Source organism: Pistacia vera, unplaced genomic scaffold (assembly GCF_008641045.1).
Source record: "Pistacia vera cultivar Batoury unplaced genomic scaffold, PisVer_v2 Contig566, whole genome shotgun sequence".
Taxonomy (NCBI): Eukaryota; Viridiplantae; Streptophyta; class Magnoliopsida; order Sapindales; family Anacardiaceae; genus Pistacia; species Pistacia vera.
In genome coordinates, this window is record NW_022196408.1 from 1356656 (window position 1) to 1376537 (window position 19882).

The 19882-nt window shown below is 37.7% G+C and overlaps 3 protein-coding genes and 1 pseudogene across 4 annotated transcripts; 3 read left to right on the forward strand and 1 right to left on the reverse strand.

Annotated features, from left to right (window-relative positions):
* Window positions 1-947: 947 nt before the first annotated feature.
* On the reverse strand, window positions 948-3418 carry LOC116108539. Of its 2 annotated transcripts, XR_004124646.1 has the most exons (3): window positions 1480-3418; window positions 1280-1360; window positions 948-1127 (listed from the first exon to the last, which is right to left on the reverse strand). XR_004124646.1 is itself a non-coding variant. In XM_031394779.1 (2 exons), exon 1 carries the CDS (start codon window positions 3245-3247, stop codon window positions 1481-1483), a length of 1767 nt encoding a protein of 588 aa, XP_031250639.1. In that variant the 5' UTR covers window positions 3248-3418; the 3' UTR covers window positions 948-1127; window position 1480. The 2 variants fall into 2 exon arrangements, 1 of the variants encoding a protein (XP_031250639.1); XM_031394779.1 differs by lacking the exon at window positions 1280-1360.
* Window positions 3419-4248: 830 nt separating this feature from the next.
* Window positions 4249-5044, forward strand: LOC116108541 (mitochondrial import inner membrane translocase subunit TIM17-2-like). Its single transcript, XM_031394780.1, has one exon. The coding sequence runs from the start codon at window positions 4320-4322 to the stop codon at window positions 4980-4982; it is 663 nt and encodes a 220-aa protein (XP_031250640.1). The 5' UTR covers window positions 4249-4319; the 3' UTR covers window positions 4983-5044.
* A 3519-nt stretch (window positions 5045-8563) lies between these two features.
* On the forward strand, window positions 8564-13291 carry LOC116108540 (annotated as a pseudogene).
* Window positions 13292-14326: 1035 nt separating this feature from the next.
* Window positions 14327-17825, forward strand: LOC116108538 (receptor-like protein kinase HSL1). The gene is made up of 2 exons (XM_031394777.1): window positions 14327-17125; window positions 17239-17825. Exons 1-2 carry the CDS (start codon window positions 14497-14499, stop codon window positions 17598-17600), a joined length of 2991 nt encoding a protein of 996 aa, XP_031250637.1. The 5' UTR covers window positions 14327-14496; the 3' UTR covers window positions 17601-17825.
* The last annotated feature ends 2057 nt before the right edge of the window (window positions 17826-19882 follow it).

Sequence of the window (19882 nt, forward strand, 5' to 3'; positions counted from 1 at the left end):
AAGGGTGGTTTGAAAAACTTTCCCATTGGGCTGTAATGGGCTACTTGTTTTTGTTGACATGGTTGTATGCTTTCTGACTTCCAGTTTCAGTTTCTTTCTAATGAAATTGCCGTATTATATTAATCCTTTTCATGTTTGTTGTCGTTGTTGCGTTATTCAAAATTTCAAATATTAACGAGGGTAATTTGAATCACTTCAAGGATGTTAACTAATGCTCATAGGCACTTATCGCCATTATAATAACCCAGTATTAACTTCCTCATAAACTACATAATAATTCATCAAATTTGTCTAATAATCTTTCCTTTCCTTCGTTATGATTTTGATAAGGATGAAATTTTTAAGAAAGATAACCATTGCAGATAAATTTCCGGATCTCACTTCCCTAGATGGTTCATCAAATATATATTACCATTGGCAGTGGTTAAAGTTTTTCAACTACATATGTCAGCCTAATTTACAGTAGGCACCCATTCAATTTAACATAGTAATCTAATTAATGGCAAAAGGTAAAAGTATTACTGGTATGTTTCCCATGCAGCTGCCAAAAGAGAACATTTCACCTTTTATTTTGGAACAATACTGGTGTTTTAACATGGCTTGTTGTTAGGGGGTTACCAGAATAATAATGATATCATAAATTATAGAATTCATTGATCCCGGTAATAATCATAGGATGTTTAGCATTTCCCTTCAAGTGGTCAGTCTGTTGGTGTTGGAACCAGAGAAAACACATTCGTGAAATTATCTTGTAATACAAAGTTGGGTAACTCCCATCCGTGCACACATAACACAAGCAGTGTCACATTCGATTTGTTAAAATAATAATAATAATAATAATAATAATAAAATCAGAGTTGAGCGCAAGCTGGCCGGCCACCCCATTTACCAAAAAAAAATCAGAGTTACATTGTACTGGTATCTTAGGGACATCCACAGGTGAAGAAAAGGAAATCATATACTCTCAAATTTGATATAAGAAACCCCGCTTCACACAAAAATACCTGTTACGTTGAATTCCAATCACAAATTACTAACCAATACTTGTGAGATTCATCATTGGTTTCTTCTGTCTCTTATGCATTTCTTACATTCATTATTGTGTTGATCTTTTTATTCATGCACACCTGCAATAGATATTATTGAGCCAACAGAACTTGTAAAGCTACTAGTTATAAATAAGAGTTACTTTCCTGATGATGATCAAAACTAGTGAAGTAAATTGGAAAAAAAATTGCAAGACGATCATAGTCATGAATTGAGGAAAAACTTCGATTACCAAAAAAAATCAATTTCCAGGGCAATATATTCCCATCCAAGCGTGTTGCTTCCCTTATCATCAAGCAACCATTTACATTGTATGAATTCGAGAACACCCCACAAAATGCACAAAATTTTTACCATCAGTATATGGTTCTAAGAAAGAAAAGGGGCAGTTAAAGTGTACAAGCATACTGAGGCAAAAGTTGGGCATGGTACCTTAATCATGTGTACTAGTTGAAATATCAGCAATGTGGCGGTTATCATTGGACTGGTGCCCAATTAAGTAGTGAAGAAGCACACCTGCAGCAACACTGACATTCAAGCTCTCGACAGCCATAAATGACCGAAATTGTTCGTCAGAGGCCATATCATCTACTCCAGCAGTTACATCCACCGGAATATTTCCAGGGATCTTAACCAAATGGGTACATGATCTCTCCACCAAAGGCCTCAATCCAGTACCCTCACTGCCCAAAACAAGTATAGTCGGTGGACCGGGGGGGATCTCATTCAAGGCAATTGCTTTTGAAGAAACTGAACCTCCAAGAACTCGCCAGCCATTTTCTGCAGAGGATATTAAGAACTGCATCATATTGTTGCAATACCTCAACTCCATTAATTCAAGTGAGCCTGCACTTGCCTTGCTCACAACACCACTTAATGGAGCTGAATTTTTTGCACATAACACCACTCCTGAAGCTCCAAAGAAGTAAGCAGACCTAATGATAGCTCCCATATTCTGAGGATCTGTGACCTCATCCAATGCTACCCAGAGAGACGTTTGGTCTTCCTCAATTGAAACAGGGTCCAATTCCTTTATCTTTACCATCTCCAATGGAGAAGCATCTAGCACAAGGCCCTGATGAGGGCGATTATCAGCAACCATATTGAGGTCATGCTTTGAGGTTTCCTTTATACTTATTCCGATATTTTCTGCCATTTTCAATACCTTCTCAAACCCTTTCTTGTCCTTCCTCTTCCGATTATTACTACTCAAAGACAATCCTTCTTGAACATACAATGCATAAAATTCTCTTCTTCCAGCTGACAAAGCAGCCAAAACAGGACCTACTCCATATAACCCTTCACCGACCATCTTAGGTACAGTTGATTCGGTAGGCTCTTTCCATGTCCTTCTTTCCATATTTTCCTGCTTATTCCAACTCCGGAATTCAGGTTTCTCAGACCACACTTTCCTGTCCCCTCTGAACATATTCTTCTTCCTATCCCATCTATGCTCTTCAACAACCTCCACATCTCCTTCTACTTCTACTTCTGCTTCTTTTTCTTCCTCCTCAACATTTCCATTGCTTTTGACATGACCATTTTGGTAATTCTTTGGCTTACCTACTATTAAATTTCTGTTTTCTATATTCTGAACAGAAGATTCAGGTAATCCCTCCCAAGACGAATGGCTAATTTTCGTAGTTGTCACTTTGTCCAACCTTTTGGCGGATTCTTCCCAAGAGGGATAGCTACTACTCCCTTTTTGCAATCTCTCTGCTGATTCCTCCCAAGATGAACGAATATTCATAGTGCTCCTCACTTTCTTGAACCCTTTTGCTTCCTTAGATTTGTTTAATTTTAACCAAGGACGTGACTTTCCAACTCTTAAATCACGACCACCTTCACCAACTCTCGATAAATATGAGCTTGAAAAACTCCTACCTCTAACCAAAGCACAACATTGTACAGCACTTTTCATCCCAAAGACACTTGAGATACTCCTTGCTTTACCTAAAGTGTTCATTCCCATTGACTTGGGACAAAATTCATTTGAAAAACTAGTGGGTTCCAAAGAGCTGAAACTTTTGTGACCATTCTTGGCGAAGTTGAAGACAATGGGGTTTAAGGGCGGTTTTGGCTGAGACAGAATTGGAAAATATTGTGATTTGGGGTGGAGATGTTTAAAAAATCTGATGGGTTGTGAGGAAACTCTGATTGCCAAGGGTAGTGCCTGGCTACTTGTTAAATTAGAATACATAGTGTGCAAAAGATATAATGATATGCTTTACTTGTAAACTAATATGAATGAATGAATGAAGTTGAAACAGCAGTTTGATGAAAAGAGGAATACCTGGATGGCTGTTTTATCAGGTAAAAAATATCAATATACTTAACCACAAACCCATTAATTCTTCAGCTCTGCTCTTTCTCTGTCAAATTATCTGGAGGGTTTAGGTTTTACGAGGCAGGAAATGGACTAGCTAGTTGAAAGTTATACGACGTCGTAGTGATAAAGGGTTTCTTTCTTGGGCCCAATCGCTGCCCACGGTGGGAAGGATCCGTTGCTCCTTGAAATTTGCTTGGGTATAGATCAGTGGGTCCGAAACAAGGAGTTTGTTAAGACCTTTTTCTTAGTTGGATTTTTTCTAAATATAGTTTTAGAATCAGTTCAAGACCTCCTTGTGCCATATTAACAATAGATTAAGTTATTAAAATCAATAAAGATTAGTTTACAATCCAATCTTACAAATTTTCTCTTACAATCTTGACGTAATAGTTCATAATTAGTCGGCTCACAATTAAACAAACGAGAGCTGACCAATTGTAATTTGTCATGTCAGGATTGTAAGAAAAAATTTATAAGATTGAGTTGTAAATATAATATTGTCTTATTAAAATACATATTTTTAATATAAATTCAATTCACTAATTTAAAAATTGATGATGCACTGGCATTAAAAATAATTAGTTTATGCTTCTTTTCAAATTCATTAGATTATATGGTTAATAATAGAAAACTTCCCTAGTACAAATTCATTAGATTATAAGGATTATATTTGTAAAATTTTATATATACATATTAAAAACCTGGTTTTGATTTGTAAAAAAAGAAAACGTCTCTATCCCTTGTTTTTCCAAGGACCTTTTCGTCAAATCACCCAAGCAACTTATGGGCCCAAACCCAAGCCCAAGTCCAAACCTTTGCCACACAAAAACCTAGAGAGCGTTGTACTTATTTGCTTGAGCCAGAAGTAATAAACGAGTTAAAACTTAAAACCCCCGAAAAATCTTGCCCGTCTCGGAAACAAGAGACAACAAACAGAGCTGGGATGGGAACTCCAGAGACGTCCAGAGAACCGTGTCCAGATCGCATCCTAGACGACATCGGTGGAGCCTTCGGGATGGGTGCTGTTGGCGGCTCCGCCTTCCACTTCCTTAAAGGTGTCTATAACTCCCCAAGTAGCTCCCGTCTCATCGGCGGCACCCAAGCCGTTCGTATGAACGCGCCCCGTGTAGGCGGAAGCTTCGCCGTGTGGGGTGGGCTTTTCTCGACTTTCGATTGCTCCATGGTCTACCTCCGTCAGAAAGAGGACCCCTGGAACTCCATCTTTGCTGGCGCCGCCGCAGGCGGGTTCCTCTCCATGCGCCAGGGGCTCGGCGCCTCGGCTCGCTCCGCTCTATTCGGCGGCGTTCTCTTGGCGCTAATCGAAGGAGCTGGGATCATGCTTAATAAAGCCCTCAGTGGCCCGCAAGTCATGCCGAATTTGGTGGAGGAGGTCCCCGCTATGGTTGGTGGGCCTGGGTTTCCTGCTGGCTTACCGGGTCAGCCCGGGCAAGGGTTGGAATCAAGTTCTTCTGAGTCGGATTCAGGTTGGTTTGGAGGGTTCTTTAGTGGAGGAAAGAAGAAAGAAACCCTGGCGGCCAGTGGAAGTAAGACCGAGATTTTGGAGAGTTTCGATGCGCCTCCGGTGCCCAATTTTGAGTACAAGTGAAAAATTAGGTCTTCGATTAAAGAGATTGAACTATTCAACTTTAACTGCAGTTTGTTTCGTGATCTTGATTATTTATGTCATAACTAATGGTAGTGAGCGAAAGCAGTGTTTTTTGTTGTTTCTTGAATGATTTATTAATATATAGTTAGCATTGTAGAATAATTCAGATAGAATCCGAAATTTAATGAATATGCATTATGGCATATTTTGTTTAGATAATCTGGTTTCTATTTATTTATTTTTAAGCTTCATGAGCTGTGGGTTTCAGATTTCTGACATATAAATTTTGGATCAATATTTCTTTTGCAAATAATGTCCGCATCACTTAAGCTATTTTTTCCCCTAAAACTTCTACTTCTTTAGTTTCTTTCTTCTCTTGGTTCATCAATTGGTGCCTGTTTTTTATATGACTCTTGCTGGCTTTTTGAAGATTATGGTGGTAAGTGGTAAAGCAGCATATAGATAATCAATGAAACACAATCTGGTTGTCTGGAAAATGGAGGAAATGAAGAGTTGTTGAAATAGAGTATTACTTATAGGAAGCGCTTGCTCTTAGATAACAGCTTATATGACCATGTTTGTGGCTGATATACAGCTTATATGACTATGTTTGTGGCAGGTATACAGATTAGATGACCATGTTTCTGGATGGCTGTTTTGTAAACAAATTAATGCTACTAAAATCAATGTGTTTCAACTCGGATGATTTTTATGTTCTGTTTGGTGTCAATCTGCCTGTATGTACTCTTGTGTTGTTTTCTTTTTCAGTTTTTTTAACTTCCTGTTACTCCACATTGTATCCCTTCTGCTTGTGGACAGTAAATAAGACCTCATTTGCATGCGGTGGGCTTATGCTGCATGTAATGTCTATAATTGCTCTCTCTTTTTTTTTTTTTTGCCTTCTTTTTAACGACTCAAATGATTTTTGTTTTAATCTAGATTACATTAATTCTGTTCTTTCGATAATGTATATGGTACTTTCAGTTAGCCATATGTGGCAATACTTCAATATTCTTCACTTTGTCGTATTTGAGAATTTGAATATTTGTCTACTTCATAAGCTTATCAGTCCTGGAACTATTTTGTGGCAATAAACCTGAAACATATTGACTTATTACTAATATTTGTCATAAAATTGACACTTCTGACAAATACTTTTCTTTGTGTGTATATACTGATAATTATCATTTATTTTGCTTGTGCTACCATTCAAGCTTAGAGAAGATATCAGGGATGGGGAACCGACCAAATGTATTATCTGTTCCTATATTAGCACACGCTTTTCTGGTTCCTAATTGACATTCACAATCTTTTCTTATCGAACAGGATCCAAGCAGTCTCTTTATGGCCATTTGATAACAACTTGCATTGTTTTACTCCTAGATTTCACTCTGTAGTTTCAACATACATAGAATCAATTATGGATCCAGTTAAATACACAGCATCAGGAACATGGATTGAACCTTGCAGTATCATCAATTTTATGATTGCAAAACTATTTAGTGGTTATGAACATGTTTATCTGCAAGGTCTGTTTGCCTTGACATTTCTGTGGTGTTGGGTTCACTAAAAACAATTTCATGGATTTAATTCATGTCTTTGTCCCAGTCTTTCTTAACATTTTTAAGTAGAAACAGAAGTCTCCCTTTAAAATTTTTAGAGTTTTTGCATTCCTTTTGTCTAAATATTTGAGTTTAATGATTTGATCTCTCAAATTAAAACTTTAGGGGTGAAAATGTTGAAATGGGAATTTTTTTTTCAGGTATTATGCTTACTCATCGAGATTTTGAATAATCATTCTTATAGCACTATTATGTTCTTCACCTATTGGATTCATTCAGTTTATTGGTTTGATTTACTTGGAATGGAACTCAATTGGTCTAATGCAATGCCCATTTTGGGCTGTGATAAAGCCATAACTGGGAAGAGTAAACGATTTTTTCACACCCAATGTTTGCCTTAATGATACTTTCCCACCTACAAAGTTTCAAAATACCCTTTCCCACCTAAAGTTTATATTCCATTAATATCCAAAATACACTTCAGTGTTTCACTCGGCGTTCAGCAAGTTATCAAGAGTTAAAGTAAGAAGGTTTTTGTAAAGTGAAGACTAGTGAATGAATGGTGGTAATCGATTGAATATTTGTCGTTGGAATCAATTGAAAATCAGTGAAGAACAAGAAATCTTAAATTTACGGTGGCTAACAATTGGCGAAAAATCAGGTGTCAGAGTGAGACGGGTTTTATAGAGAGGAGAGGTTCAAATGGTGGTGATGGAGAAAATTTTTGCTGTTAGAATCGACTTAAAGTAGTAACAGAATATTGGCTTCGTTTGGCTCACATTTTAGTATTTCCAATAAAGTTAAACAGTAAAATTGCAAAAACTCACAATATTATTCAACTTTTTTCAAACCCCTTAAATTTGTTAATTTAATTAAATACCCCTAAATATTTTTTTTTGAAATTGCAAAAACACCCCAACAACCCACATTTACCAGATTCCATCCACCACTGTCGGAAGATGGCCAAAATCTGGTATAATGGCGCACTACCGGCTGAATCTGGTATAATGGCGCACTACCGACTGAATCTGGTCGGTAGTGCGTCGACTAGTCTTTTCCGGCAAGATCCACGGTGGATCTGGCCGAAAAAGGCTAGATTTAAGGCCAACGATTTGGCCGTATCCAATCGTCAACGAAGGCCAACATATGGTCATCGTTGACCATCAACGACGGCCGTATCTTTGGCCGTCGTTGACTAGCAAGATCCAACCAGTCATGCGTCGATACGGCGACTCCAACCACCCTCCGGCGGTGGTGGCCGACTGTCCGTATTTGATGGGTGGGTTGGGGGTATTTTTGTTAACTTTTAATGTTTTATTATGGGGGTAAATAAACAAACATAGGAGATATTTTTATTAATTTCCAAATCCTACATCGTAATACTTGCCAAATTCAACTTTTTTTAACTTTTTTAAAAAGTGTTAAAAAGTGAACCAAACGGAGCCTTAATTTTGGGTGAAAAAGTAGGGCTCCGTTTGGTTGCCAATTGGGAATACTACTTTTAGTATTCCCAAAAAAGTTAAACAGTAAAATACCCAAAAACTCACAATATTATTCAACTTTATTCAACATTTTTTAAACCCCCTAAATTTGTTAATTCAATTAAATACCCCTAAATATTTTTAATGTTTTTTGTTACAGCAACTCCGGCCCCCTCCGGCGTAGTGGCCGGCTGTCCGTATTTGACATTGGGTTGGGGGTGTTTTTGTTAACTTTTAAGATTTTATTATGGGGTGTTTTGTAAAGAAACAAATATAGCGGGTATTTTATTAATTTATAAATCCTACATCGTAATACCCGCCCATTCAACTTTTTTTTTACTTTTTTCAAAAAACTTTTCCCAAAAACACCCAATTGTGAACCAAACGGAGCCTAGTATTTGAAATTTTTTTCGTTTTGGGTCGTTTACTCAACTTGGAATCGTGGAAACTTAAGAGGACCTCGTGGCCTTTCGTATGATGAGTGTTGTGTCTAAAAAGTCCCTAAAATTGAAGTAAAATTCACTTCCACCCAATCTGGATCATTTGGATATTGATAACCATGCCCCTGCCACCCCTCACTCTTCCTCTCACTACGCTCGCATTTTCTCAACCTCCATCTCACCCTAAACACCCTCCGCCGATCAATACTACCGCACCCGGTCACGGAGCTCATGAGTCCATCCACACTCGCGTAGGCTGGATTGGCACAGGCGTAATGGGCCGTTCTATGTGCGGTCACTTACTCAAAGCCGGCTACACAGTCACCATCTTCAACCGCACGTCGCCAAAGCTCAACCACTCCTCGACATGGGAGCTCACCTCGCTGATTCCCCCCACGCGTCGCCTCCCAATCCGACGTCGTTTTCTCCATCGTCGGATACCCTTCCGATGTTCGCCACGTCATCCTTCACCCAGCGTCCGGCGTCCTCTCTGGCTCCGTCCTGGTGGAATCATCGTGGACATGACCACATCTGAACCTTCACTCGCCTGCGAGATATCTGTCGCGGCCTCCTCCAAAAACTGCTCCGCAATCGACGCTCCTGTCTCTGGTGAGACCGCGGTGCCAAAAACGGGACGCTTGCGATATTTGCGGGAGGGGATAATCCGTTATAACAAAGTGAATCCCCTATTTTCCCGCTTGGGGAAAGTTAATTACATGGGTGCAGTGGGAAAGGCCAATTCGCGAAGCTAGCTAATCAATTACTATTGCTTCTACAATGTTGGGATTAGTAGAGGGAAGATTTATGCTCAACAGCAGGGCTAAGGTGGAATTGTTCTTAAACGCGTATCCACGGGAGCCGCGGGTCCAAGTCGTTGGACTTGTACGGTAGTAGAAGCTTAAAGAGAGATTTTGAGCCGGGCTTTTATGTGAATCATTTTGTAAAAGATTTAGGGATTTGTTTAAAGGAGTGTCAAAGTATGGGACTTGCTTTGCCTGGGCTGGCTCTGGCGCAGCAGCTTTATTTGTCGCTCAAGGCGCATGGAGAAGGCAATTTGGGTACTCAAGCATTAATTTTGTCTCTCGAGAGGCTTAATAACGTTTCTCTTCAATCTGTAGCTTCTTCTGAGCCGTCGGCTTAAATTGGTAAAAATGTTTCATATGTATGAGCTTGTATTTTCATCAATAGTATCAACATTTTACTGCGGTTTGTGTTAAATTCCTGTGGGGTTTGTAACTGTTGAAATGTGATTTTATCTTTGCGTTGATTTAAAGATGTTGAAGATATCAGTGAACATGAATGGAAATATTGTATGGTCTATGTCAAAGTAACGTAGAATGCTCAGTGTATCAAGCTTTCGTGTCTTATGTTGGTTGATGAATTGCTTCCTGGTTTTGAGGCAAAGGATCGCATTAGTATACACGGAGGTTTCTGTTTATTTGTGTTGGTAACAAGTTGTTTTTGGCAATAGTTACTCTTGCAGTCTCTTTTACTGATAACAGAGATTGAAGATTGCGATGCTATTTTATATGATTCATTATTTATATGTAATGTCTTTGTGTTCATAAGTGGCTTTTAGATTACCTGTATGCTGGCAAACAGAATTGGTTCGTGAAAGTTTTATGTTTAAGGATGTTTGTGAGATGGCATCAAATACAGACACGGTACTTTTAAGTATTCCTCTAGTGAGTATCATTGGCTTGCTCTAGGTGAAGAGCTTTAGATATGACTTGACCCATATCTTTACAATTCAGTGCTAGAAAATTCTATATAATATAGCTGAAAGGGTGACTGCATCTTGCATGAAGTTTAGTCCTCCATAATGAAGTTATTCATCTTTACAATTCAGTGCTAAAAAAATCCTATATCTTATGGCTGAAAGGGTGGCTGCTTCTTCCAAGAAGTTTAGTCCTCCATAATGAAGTCAAGAAAGAGCGGATTTAGGGATCAATTAATAAGAAGCTTAAGGAACCTTACCTAGTCAATTTGAAGTCAATTTAGACAATGTTTTACGTACTTTTAAAAAGTTTTGCTAGTTCAAGTATATTTTTATTCAAAAGTAATAGTAGATCTATGGTATCCATGATTGGAAAGTAGTGTTTTCGCATTTGGCATCACGCTACCATGGTTTTGGCTACTATCCCATGTCACTAACCATTAGAGGCTATGAGTGTTGGGTCAATTATGTTGCTTTGCAGTTTGCTTCTTTCAAAGATCAAATACGAAACATGTATGCTAGTTCATGAAATGTTGATATGTGCCACATAGATATATGCATCTGTTTTACAAAGATTCATGTTTTCTTTGACCCTTAGACGTAGCTGATTTTCCAGATCATAAAATTTGATGTCTAAATAAATTTAATAGTAAGTCTTTTGTTAGGTTTTTTCTTGAGTAGAAAGGTACAATGCATGGTATTTTCCGAAACTGAAGCTTACACAATACACCTGTCCCTTTTACAATAATACAAGCATGTTACATTATCAGTAATAGGTTTCCACTCCGGAATCTTTTAATGAATTTAGTTATAATAAAATCATGATATATTTAGTACGTTATTCACTTTCTATTTATTATTTCATCATTAGTTTCTAGTAAATATAAAGGAAAGGAGTTCAAATGTCACCTATGAAAAATGGGAGAGTAAATGTGATGTTAGTATTTTTAGGATATTATTGCAATTATTAGTGTCAGGATTAGGATTTTATTTGTAATTATATTTTTAGGATTAGAGTTATTAGAATTTATCTTTCATTAGTATTTGTTTTGCCAAGCTTATAAATACATCTTGTATTTGTTTTGTTAAGCCTATGAATATTTGTGGGAAATGTTAAGAGTGTATAGACTAATAAAATAGCGTTAAGAGTTGTTTTCAAGTTTCTTGCTATTTCTTCTTAACTTATCTTAATTTTCTCTGTCTCCCTATTTCTTGACTTATTTCTTGTAGCTAAACTTGTCTTCTTAATTACATCTATTTTACCCTATTTGTCTAATTATTTGTATTTAAACTTGTCTTATTCTTAATTATATATATTTTATATCTATTTGTATTTTGTTTTCTCCCTCTGCTTCAATTTGGTATCAGGGTAAGTTTTGTTTTTTTCTTTTCTTAAAAGCTTCTGTATAAAGGGGGTTTATGGCCTAAAAAATTATGAATGGGAATTTTAGGGTTTTTGTTGTGTCTAGTGTTTTTGTTAAGAAAATAACAAAAAACTTGAACTTGCTCTGAAATCAAATCGATTTAGAAGAGGAATAGACATATAGATTTAAATAGATATAGTCAAGAATAAGACATATTTAGATAGAAAATTAAGAAATAAGTCATCAAGAAATAGGGAGATGAAGAAAACTAAAACAGGTTAAGAGGAGAAATCAAAGAAGAGATAGTGAGGAACAGTAGAAGAGAAAAAATAAAACAGGTAGATTAAAATAGATGTAGTCAAGAATAAGACAAATTTAGATAGAAAATCAATAAATAAGCCATATCAAGAAATAGTGAGATGGAGAAAACTAAGGTAGGTTAAGAGGAGAAATCAAAGAAAAGATAGCAAAATCCTCAAAATCAACTCTCAAGTCTCAATGGTATTTTATTGGTCAATTCACCATAATGTTTCCCACAAATACAAGATGTATTTGTAGGCTTGACAGAACAAATACTAATGAAATTCAATAATTCTAATCCTAACAAATGAAATCCTAGATAAACAATGACACATTGAAATAAAAGGTACTCTTGAAATAACCATCAAAAAATGCTAATTCTCTATCAAAATGTGAGACTTAAAGAATGTTTCTAGTTGCATATGGAGGTATATGTTCAAGCTTCCTTGTCAACTAGATATTTCCAAAAGATGTGATTAGCAACTTAGATCATTTATATTTCTGTAGTCCAGAAGAGGAAATATATGTTCAAGCTTCCTTGTCAACTAGATATTCCCAAATGGCGTGGCTAGCAACTTAGATTTTTTTTTATATATCTGGGAAATGCTAAATCACAGAGACTTCTCACCTTTAGCCTAGTTTGTTCAAACTTCCTAGCCTTGGAGAAAAAAAATTGGAGTTAAAAATCAAGAATGTCGGTGAGTTTATTGTGGCATATTCTGGGGAAGAGATTTTCTTACCTAATATCTGTATTGTTCATGAGTTTTTTCCTGTTTGCCATTGCTTAGAAGTTCCTGCTTAAAAGTACCTGCAAATCTTTCTTCAGGGACTTTCATTCAGCACTCAACTTTTGAGTGCATTAGGGTAAGTCTCTTTATTTCAGATTTGCCTCGAAGTAAACTTCCATCTCAGTCCTTTGCACATGTATTGTTAGTACATGTATAACTTGGTGATGTTCCTACCAGTTTCCGTTTTATATTTTTTGGCCATTACTCAGCTCTATTTTACTTGCAGAATAGACTCAGGGAATTGATAGCTGTTATCAAGTAACAAGTTTGGGCATTGAAAGCATAGGAAGGCCAGCCAGTAAATGTGTTTTGTATAGTTCTAAGTATTTTTTACTATTATAATTGGGAAGATATGGACGTGGCTCTAATCTGACAGCATAAAAAGATGGAATTTTGAACCCCGGAGCCTGATATAGCTTGGATTTGGATCTTCAGAAAGGACCCAAATGAGCCAGATTGAACCTCCTGGAGGTTGTCTTAACCCATATATTGTCATTATCATTAATCATGGTAGTTATGTTTCAAAATTAGCATCTTTGATGATAGATGATAAATCTGTTTTAAAACCAGTTTGCAATATGGTTATGTATGAACCGCTTGCTCCAATCTGAAATCTTGTGTGGTTCTGTTATAAGTAGGGAATAAGAATAATTTTATGAGGCCACTTCATTTTTTGAACTAGTACCATTTCAAATCTTTCTTCGATATGTAAATAAAATTTAAAAGCGTAAAGGGAGAGAAACATGTACATAGAGACCTGTTTTACAAACAAAACAACTGTTCAAACATTCGTAAGATTATAACATAAGTCTAGGAGGTTGGTCAACTAGAACTACCGAGTGGTTGCTGAGAATTTGCAAATATGAAATATGTTTCTCCAAGGGCCCAAAGCATCATCTTTGATGTCAGTAGTGACCGAGAAAGAAATGAAGGATAATGTCTCTTCGGGCTTGGATCACGTTTTATTTTATTTTATTTTTTTTTTCCTTTGGATGGAGTGAATGTTGAAAGTTCAAATTTGTTTGCAAATTGCTTTCCTTTGTTTGGCACACCAAATCTCATATTGGAGCCTGCTATGCATTTGATTGGTATTGGGTGTTTGGGTCAGTTTATGTGCACCTTAACAAACACTCTAAAAATTCAAAAGATTAGGTAAGTCATAATGTAGTTGTAATAGGTAGTCTGAACTCAAAAACTTAAAAAAGGGAATAAACTTTCTTGACCATTAGGCTAATACTTTGGATTCCTTAATCCTCTCTTCCAAAAAATAATAGTAGAAGAAAGGGGAGAAAAACGAGAATAGAGTTCCGTAAAGACCAGTTTAACTCCAGTTATGAGCAACTATTCTTCCGTGTGGAATACGAATGTAGAACTTAACGTTAAAACCTGTTGACTGCCTGTGGAATTGTTTGTATTTAAGATTTTTATAGTCTTCCATTCGAACACTTAATAAGTCGTCGTTCAACAAAGGCCTCCCTTCACTCTGAAGTCTCTTTCCTTGAAGCTTCACGGGGCCACATCAAAGCTGTCTTTCCAAACTTTTGCTTTTATTCCACGTTATACACAAAGGTGTCATGACTTCAGCCATAGAATCACAATCTTATTTTGGTTTAAAGTAAAAGTTCTTGTTTCATTGGCCAATTATTTTCGTTGCTGGAGCTTTTTTCTTTTTATAATTATTTTCTGGGGTATGGGTTGACCAACCTTTTCTCGATTTGCGAAAACCGTTACAATCCAAGTCAATATTTGTAGTCCAAAAACACGCCATTGATTTCATTGTGAATATGTGATCACACATTGCCTAAGAACAAACTGGATATTGCAGCTCCATTAACAATCTTCTGACAAAAAATTATACCAAAATGTTGAAAATCGCCACCTTCTCTCTCCCAATCCTTTTTTGCGCCCTTCTGTTCCGTGGCCATGCAGACTCCCAACTGTATGATGAAGAACATGAAGTGCTAATGAAACTGAAGCAACACTGGAGAAATCCACCATCCATCGCCCACTGGACACCATCAAACTCCTCGCACTGCAACTGGCTTGAGATCACCTGCACTAGCAATTCAATCACCGGCCTATCACTCATCAACATGAGCATCAGTGAAACTATCCCATCCTTCATTTGTGAGCTCAAGAATTTAACATATCTGGATCTACAATACAACAATATTCCGGGCAACTTTCCAATAATTCTTTACGACTGTTCTAAGCTTGAGTACCTAGACCTCTCTCAGAACTACTTTGTTGGTCCGATTCCTCAAGATATTGATAGCTTGTCTCAGCTCCGTTTCCTCAACCTAGGCGCCAATAACTTCACTGGGGACATTCCTGCAAGTGTTGGGAACTTAACGGAGCTTAAGGAGCTTCAGCTTTATCAGAATCAGTTCAATGGTTCTTTCCCACCAGAAATTGGCAATCTGCACAATCTTGAAATATTAGGATTGGCATATAATACAAACTTCATGCCATCAAAGTTGCCTTCAAATTTCTTGCAATTGAGAAACCTGAAGACTTTGTGGATGACTGAAGCAAATTTGATTGGTTCAATTCCCGAATCAATTGGCAATATGACTGCGCTTGAGACTCTGGATTTATCAAGGAATAGTTTGACTGGAATAATCCCCAGCAATTTGTTCAAGTTGAAACATTTGAGTGTTTTATATCTTTTTAAAAACACATTATATGGGGAAATTCCTCAGTTTGTTGAATCTTTAAACTTGACTGACATCGATCTCTCGTGGAACAAATTGACTGGGCCAATACCAAATGATTTTGGGAAGCTTGAGAAGTTGTCATCGTTGAGTTTAATGGTCAATCAATTATCCGGTGAAATCCCAGAAAGCATTGGACGGATTCCAACATTGAAAGATGTCAGATTGTTTACCAACAATTTATCGGGCGCTCTGCCTCCAGACTTTGGTCGATATGCAGCACTTGAAGGTTTCCAGGTTGCTTCCAATAACCTTAGAGGCAAGCTACCTGATTACTTATGTGCTGGAGGTAAGTTGGTCGGACTAGTAGCTTTTGATAACAATCTTAGTGGAGAATTACCTGAATCTCTTGGGAATTGTAACAGTTTGTTAATGATTAGCATTTACAACAATGGTTTTACTGGGAAAATTCCTGTGGGGTTATGGACGGCATCAAATTTGTCGTATGTGCAGATAAGTGATAATAAGTTTACAGGTGAGCTTCCTGATAAAATGTCAAGGGATCTCTCTCTTCTTGAGATCAGCAATAATAGGTTTTCTGGTAGAATTCCTGCTGGAGTGAGTTCTTGGACGAATCTGCAAAAATTTAAGGCCAGTCATAACCTTTTTAGTGGCACAATTCCAAGAGAATTAACAGCTCTTCCTGCTATAACTATTCTTTGGCTCGATCATAACCGACTCTCTGGCACCCTTCCATCAGATGTGATCTCGTGGAAGAGGCTTACTACTTTAAACCTTGGTGGAAATCAGCTCTCTGGAGAAATTCCAGAGGAAATCGGTTCTCTACCTGTCCTTAATGATTTGGACTTGTCAGAAAACCAATTTTCTGGACAAATTCCAAGTCAACTTGGCTTCTTGAAGCTCACCTCTCTCAACCTCTCTTCCAATCATCTCATTGGAGAAATCCCAAGTGAGTTTGGAAATGGTGCATATGCCAGCAGCTTCTTGAACAATCCTGGTCTGTGTACAAGGAGCTCATTGGTAAACCTCAAAATCTGCAGTTCTGATTCTTCTGTACCCCAAAAATCAAGCAAAATTTCATCCCAGAATCTTACTTCAATATTAAGTGCTGTCATAGCTTTCTTTCTGTTTGCCTTGCTTTGTTCATTCTTAATGTTTAGATTTTTCTTCAAGAGAAAACATGGACTGAATACAAGATTGGAGATCACCTCATTCCAAAGGTTGAATTTCACAGAAAATGACATTCTGACAAAATTGACAGAAACTAACGTGATTGGAAGCGGTGGGTCTGGAAAAGTATATCGTGTTCCTGTAAATCGTTCAGCTGACTTTGTAGCCGTGAAAAGGATTGGGAATAACAGAAAGTTAGACCAGAAGCACGAGAAACAATTTTTGGCAGAAGTTCAAGTATTAAGTAGAATCAGACATTTGAACATAGTAAAGTTGCTTTGCTGCATTTCCAATGACAATTTGAAACTTCTGGTTTACGAGTATGTGGAGAATCGTAGCCTGGATCTGTGGCTGCATAAAAGGAGTCGACCATCAATTATCTCCGGCTCAGGCTCAGTTCATCATTTTGTCCTGGACTGGCCCAAGAGGATGCAGATTGCGGTGGGGGCTGCCCAGGGACTCTGCTACATGCACCATGACTGCTCCCCACCCATTGTCCACCGCGATGTGAAATCAAGCAATATCCTGTTAGATTCGGAGTTCAATGCGAAAATAGCTGATTTTGGTCTGGCTAAAACCCTGGTCAAGAAGGGAGAACTCGAAACAATGTCATCTGTGGTTGGCTCCTTCGGGTATATTGCTCCAGGTGATACATCTTTCATATATGAAAATCACTTGTTTTTGGATCATGCCATTCATTCCCTCCTTTTCATTGAGCAAGGCTTTATCTGACTTTCTGTTGTTTACCTTGAAATGTAGAGTATGCTCATACAACGAAAGTGAATGAGAAGACAGACATCTATAGCTTTGGAGTGATCCTTTTGGAACTGACAACAGGAAGAGAAGCTAATCATGGTGACGAACATTCATGCCTCGCCAAATGGGCGTGGCGATATCTTCAAGATGACAGTCCTATAGTTGATGCTTTGGATGAGGAGATCAAGGAAGCGTGCTATTTGGATGAAATGAGTCGAGTATTCAAACTTGGGATCCTCTGTACCAGCACGCTACCTGCTAATAGGCCAAGCATGAAGTCAGTTCTGGAAATCTTAGTCAATCCCCGGGTTATTTCCCCAGACAAGAGTGCTGATGCGATTCCACTACTTGCGAATTCACGATAGGAGAGGATGTCAGATTGATGTTTAGTTTAATTTTACTTGCTTCATTTCCAGTAATTAGACAGATTGGTATTGCAGGGAAACGTTTTTCCATGTCAAGAATGGAGAGCAGTGAATGACGTATCCCATAGGCTTTACTTGTGTATAAAAATAAAAATGAAGCATTTCCACTATATACATCTGAACTGGAAAAATTGAATATTGAATGGAATCTATATACATTGTCGAGTCGTGGACGCTGGACCTGGCTTTGTCGTGCCTGGCCAAGAAATTCGGTCGCGATTTCACCCAACGACCAGCCACTTTTAAGAGCAACCCAACCACCGGTCACCTTTACAAACCATCCGACCAGCAGCACCTCCTACGAACGGATCACAACTACATACCTAACAAGCACCACATAAAACATAAAAACCAATTAATTTTGCTAGTTATATTATGAGAAAATCCCCTGTACAAGCCACCATGTTAGCTATTGTTTTCGCGTCGAGGGTTTTTGATGTGCAAAAGAGACGGGTGAAGTTTACTCTTAGTAGGGTTGTGCAAAAAAATCCGATATCCGATATTCAATCCTAATCCGCTCTGCTCCAAAAAAATCCGATATCCAAAAAATTCGGATCGGATATGGATCGTAATTTTAAAAAATCCGAATATTCGGATCGGATACCGGATCGGGATTGTTAAAAAATCAAATATCTGTATCTGATCCGGATTTTACTAAAGTACGTCGTTTTGAGTTTTAAAATAACCCTAACAGTCTAACACAATTAAGTCAACTCTCTCACTCTCTGTCTCTCTCGCTCGAACATGCACAACCTCTCACTCTCTCAGACCAGATCTCATCTCAGTCTCTCACTCAGTCTCTCTCGCTCAACTCTCTGACTCTTTCGGTCTCTCTCGCTCGAACACGCACAGACACAGACACACAGTTAGTCAGCCACTCAAACTCTCTCAGACTCAGATCTCTGTCTCTCTCGCTCAACTCTGTCGATCTCTCCCGCTCGAACACGCACATCGACACAGACACACAGTCACTCAAAACTCTCTCAGACTCAGATCCCAGTCTCTCTCGCTCAACTCTCTCGGTCTCTCACTCTCTCTCGCTCGAACACTCTCAGATCTCAGTCTCTCTCGCTCAACTCTCTCATATCTCAGTCTCTCTGACGATTGAAGCCCCAAATTGATTGTTGTCACAGCCTAGTGCGACTGCCGCCACACCGTAATAGCCTGGTGCGATTTCGTGGTGCTTATTTCTTTATTATTGTTGGTGATGGTTTGTTAATGGTACAATTTGATGGGTGTTTTTGTTTTGATATTGATTTGAGTTTGATGTTAATGGCACCGTAATATGGTGCCTTCTATCTTTGTCCTGGTTACAAACCTTCTATTGTTCATTAGTATTGATTTGCGTGTCGAACCTATTACAAGGTTGATGGAGGCTGGGTTTGATTCAAACTATGCCGATTGGGTTTGGTTTTATGTGTGTTTCCAAAGATTGTTGGTGGTTGGATTTGATTCAAACTTAGTGACTGGTTTATTTTGTTGTTAATCTTAAAAGTTGTTTATTGAAATGGTTTATTTGTTTTGTACAGTAAGATGATGACGAGTAGGAATTGGCAATGAAGATAGCATAGTCATTTAGGCTGTGACAGTGTTTAGACAACATAGGTTAAATGTTTTGTGCTGTTAATTTTTTTAGATACTTTTATCATGTAAGGGAATTATAATTTCAATTTTATTGCTTAGAATTATTTGATTTTAATAAGAAAATTTTAAAATTCGGATCAATTTAGGATATCCGATTATCTGATCCGAATAATTGGATATTCGTAAAACTGGATATCCACATGATTCGGATCAATATATAGCCTGATCCGAAAATTCAGATCGGATCAGGAAAAGCCCTATTTGGATCGGATATCCGGATTTGAACAGCCCTAACTCTCAGACGTTTAGGAAATTTAAACGGCATTAGGTATTTAGGTTAAGAGGTGGAGTTTTATTAATTTGCTTATATAAGAGGGTTTTGTAATACACAGAAAATTAAGTGCGTTTGTTTTTAATTTTATTCCCTATCATATTCCCAAAATACATGTTTGTTTAATTATTTGAGAAATATTGTTCTATTTTTTTTAATTACTTTTAAACTCCTTAAGTTTATTAATTTAATTAAACACCCTTAGAAAAAAAAGTTTAAAAATTAACAAAAACACCCCCATCCACCCATAGTTGCTAGATTCCGGAAAACACTATCGACGATTGCCGGAATCTATCACAACGGATTA

What these genes read in the sequence shown, in the direction of transcription:
- LOC116108538 (XM_031394777.1), top strand. Translation starts at nt 14,497, where the DNA reads ATGTTGAAAATCGCCACCTTCTCTCTCCCAATCCTTTTTTGCGCCCTT. An exon ending in CTTCGGGTATATTGCTCCAG is followed by an intron (nt 17,126 to 17,238) that starts GTGATACATCTT and finishes CTTGAAATGTAG; the next exon opens with AGTATGCTCATACAACGAAA.
- LOC116108541 (XM_031394780.1), top strand. Translation starts at nt 4,320, where the DNA reads ATGGGAACTCCAGAGACGTCCAGAGAACCGTGTCCAGATCGCATCCTA.
- LOC116108539 (XM_031394779.1), bottom strand. Translation starts at nt 3,247, where the DNA reads ATGTATTCTAATTTAACAAGTAGCCAGGCACTACCCTTGGCAATCAGA.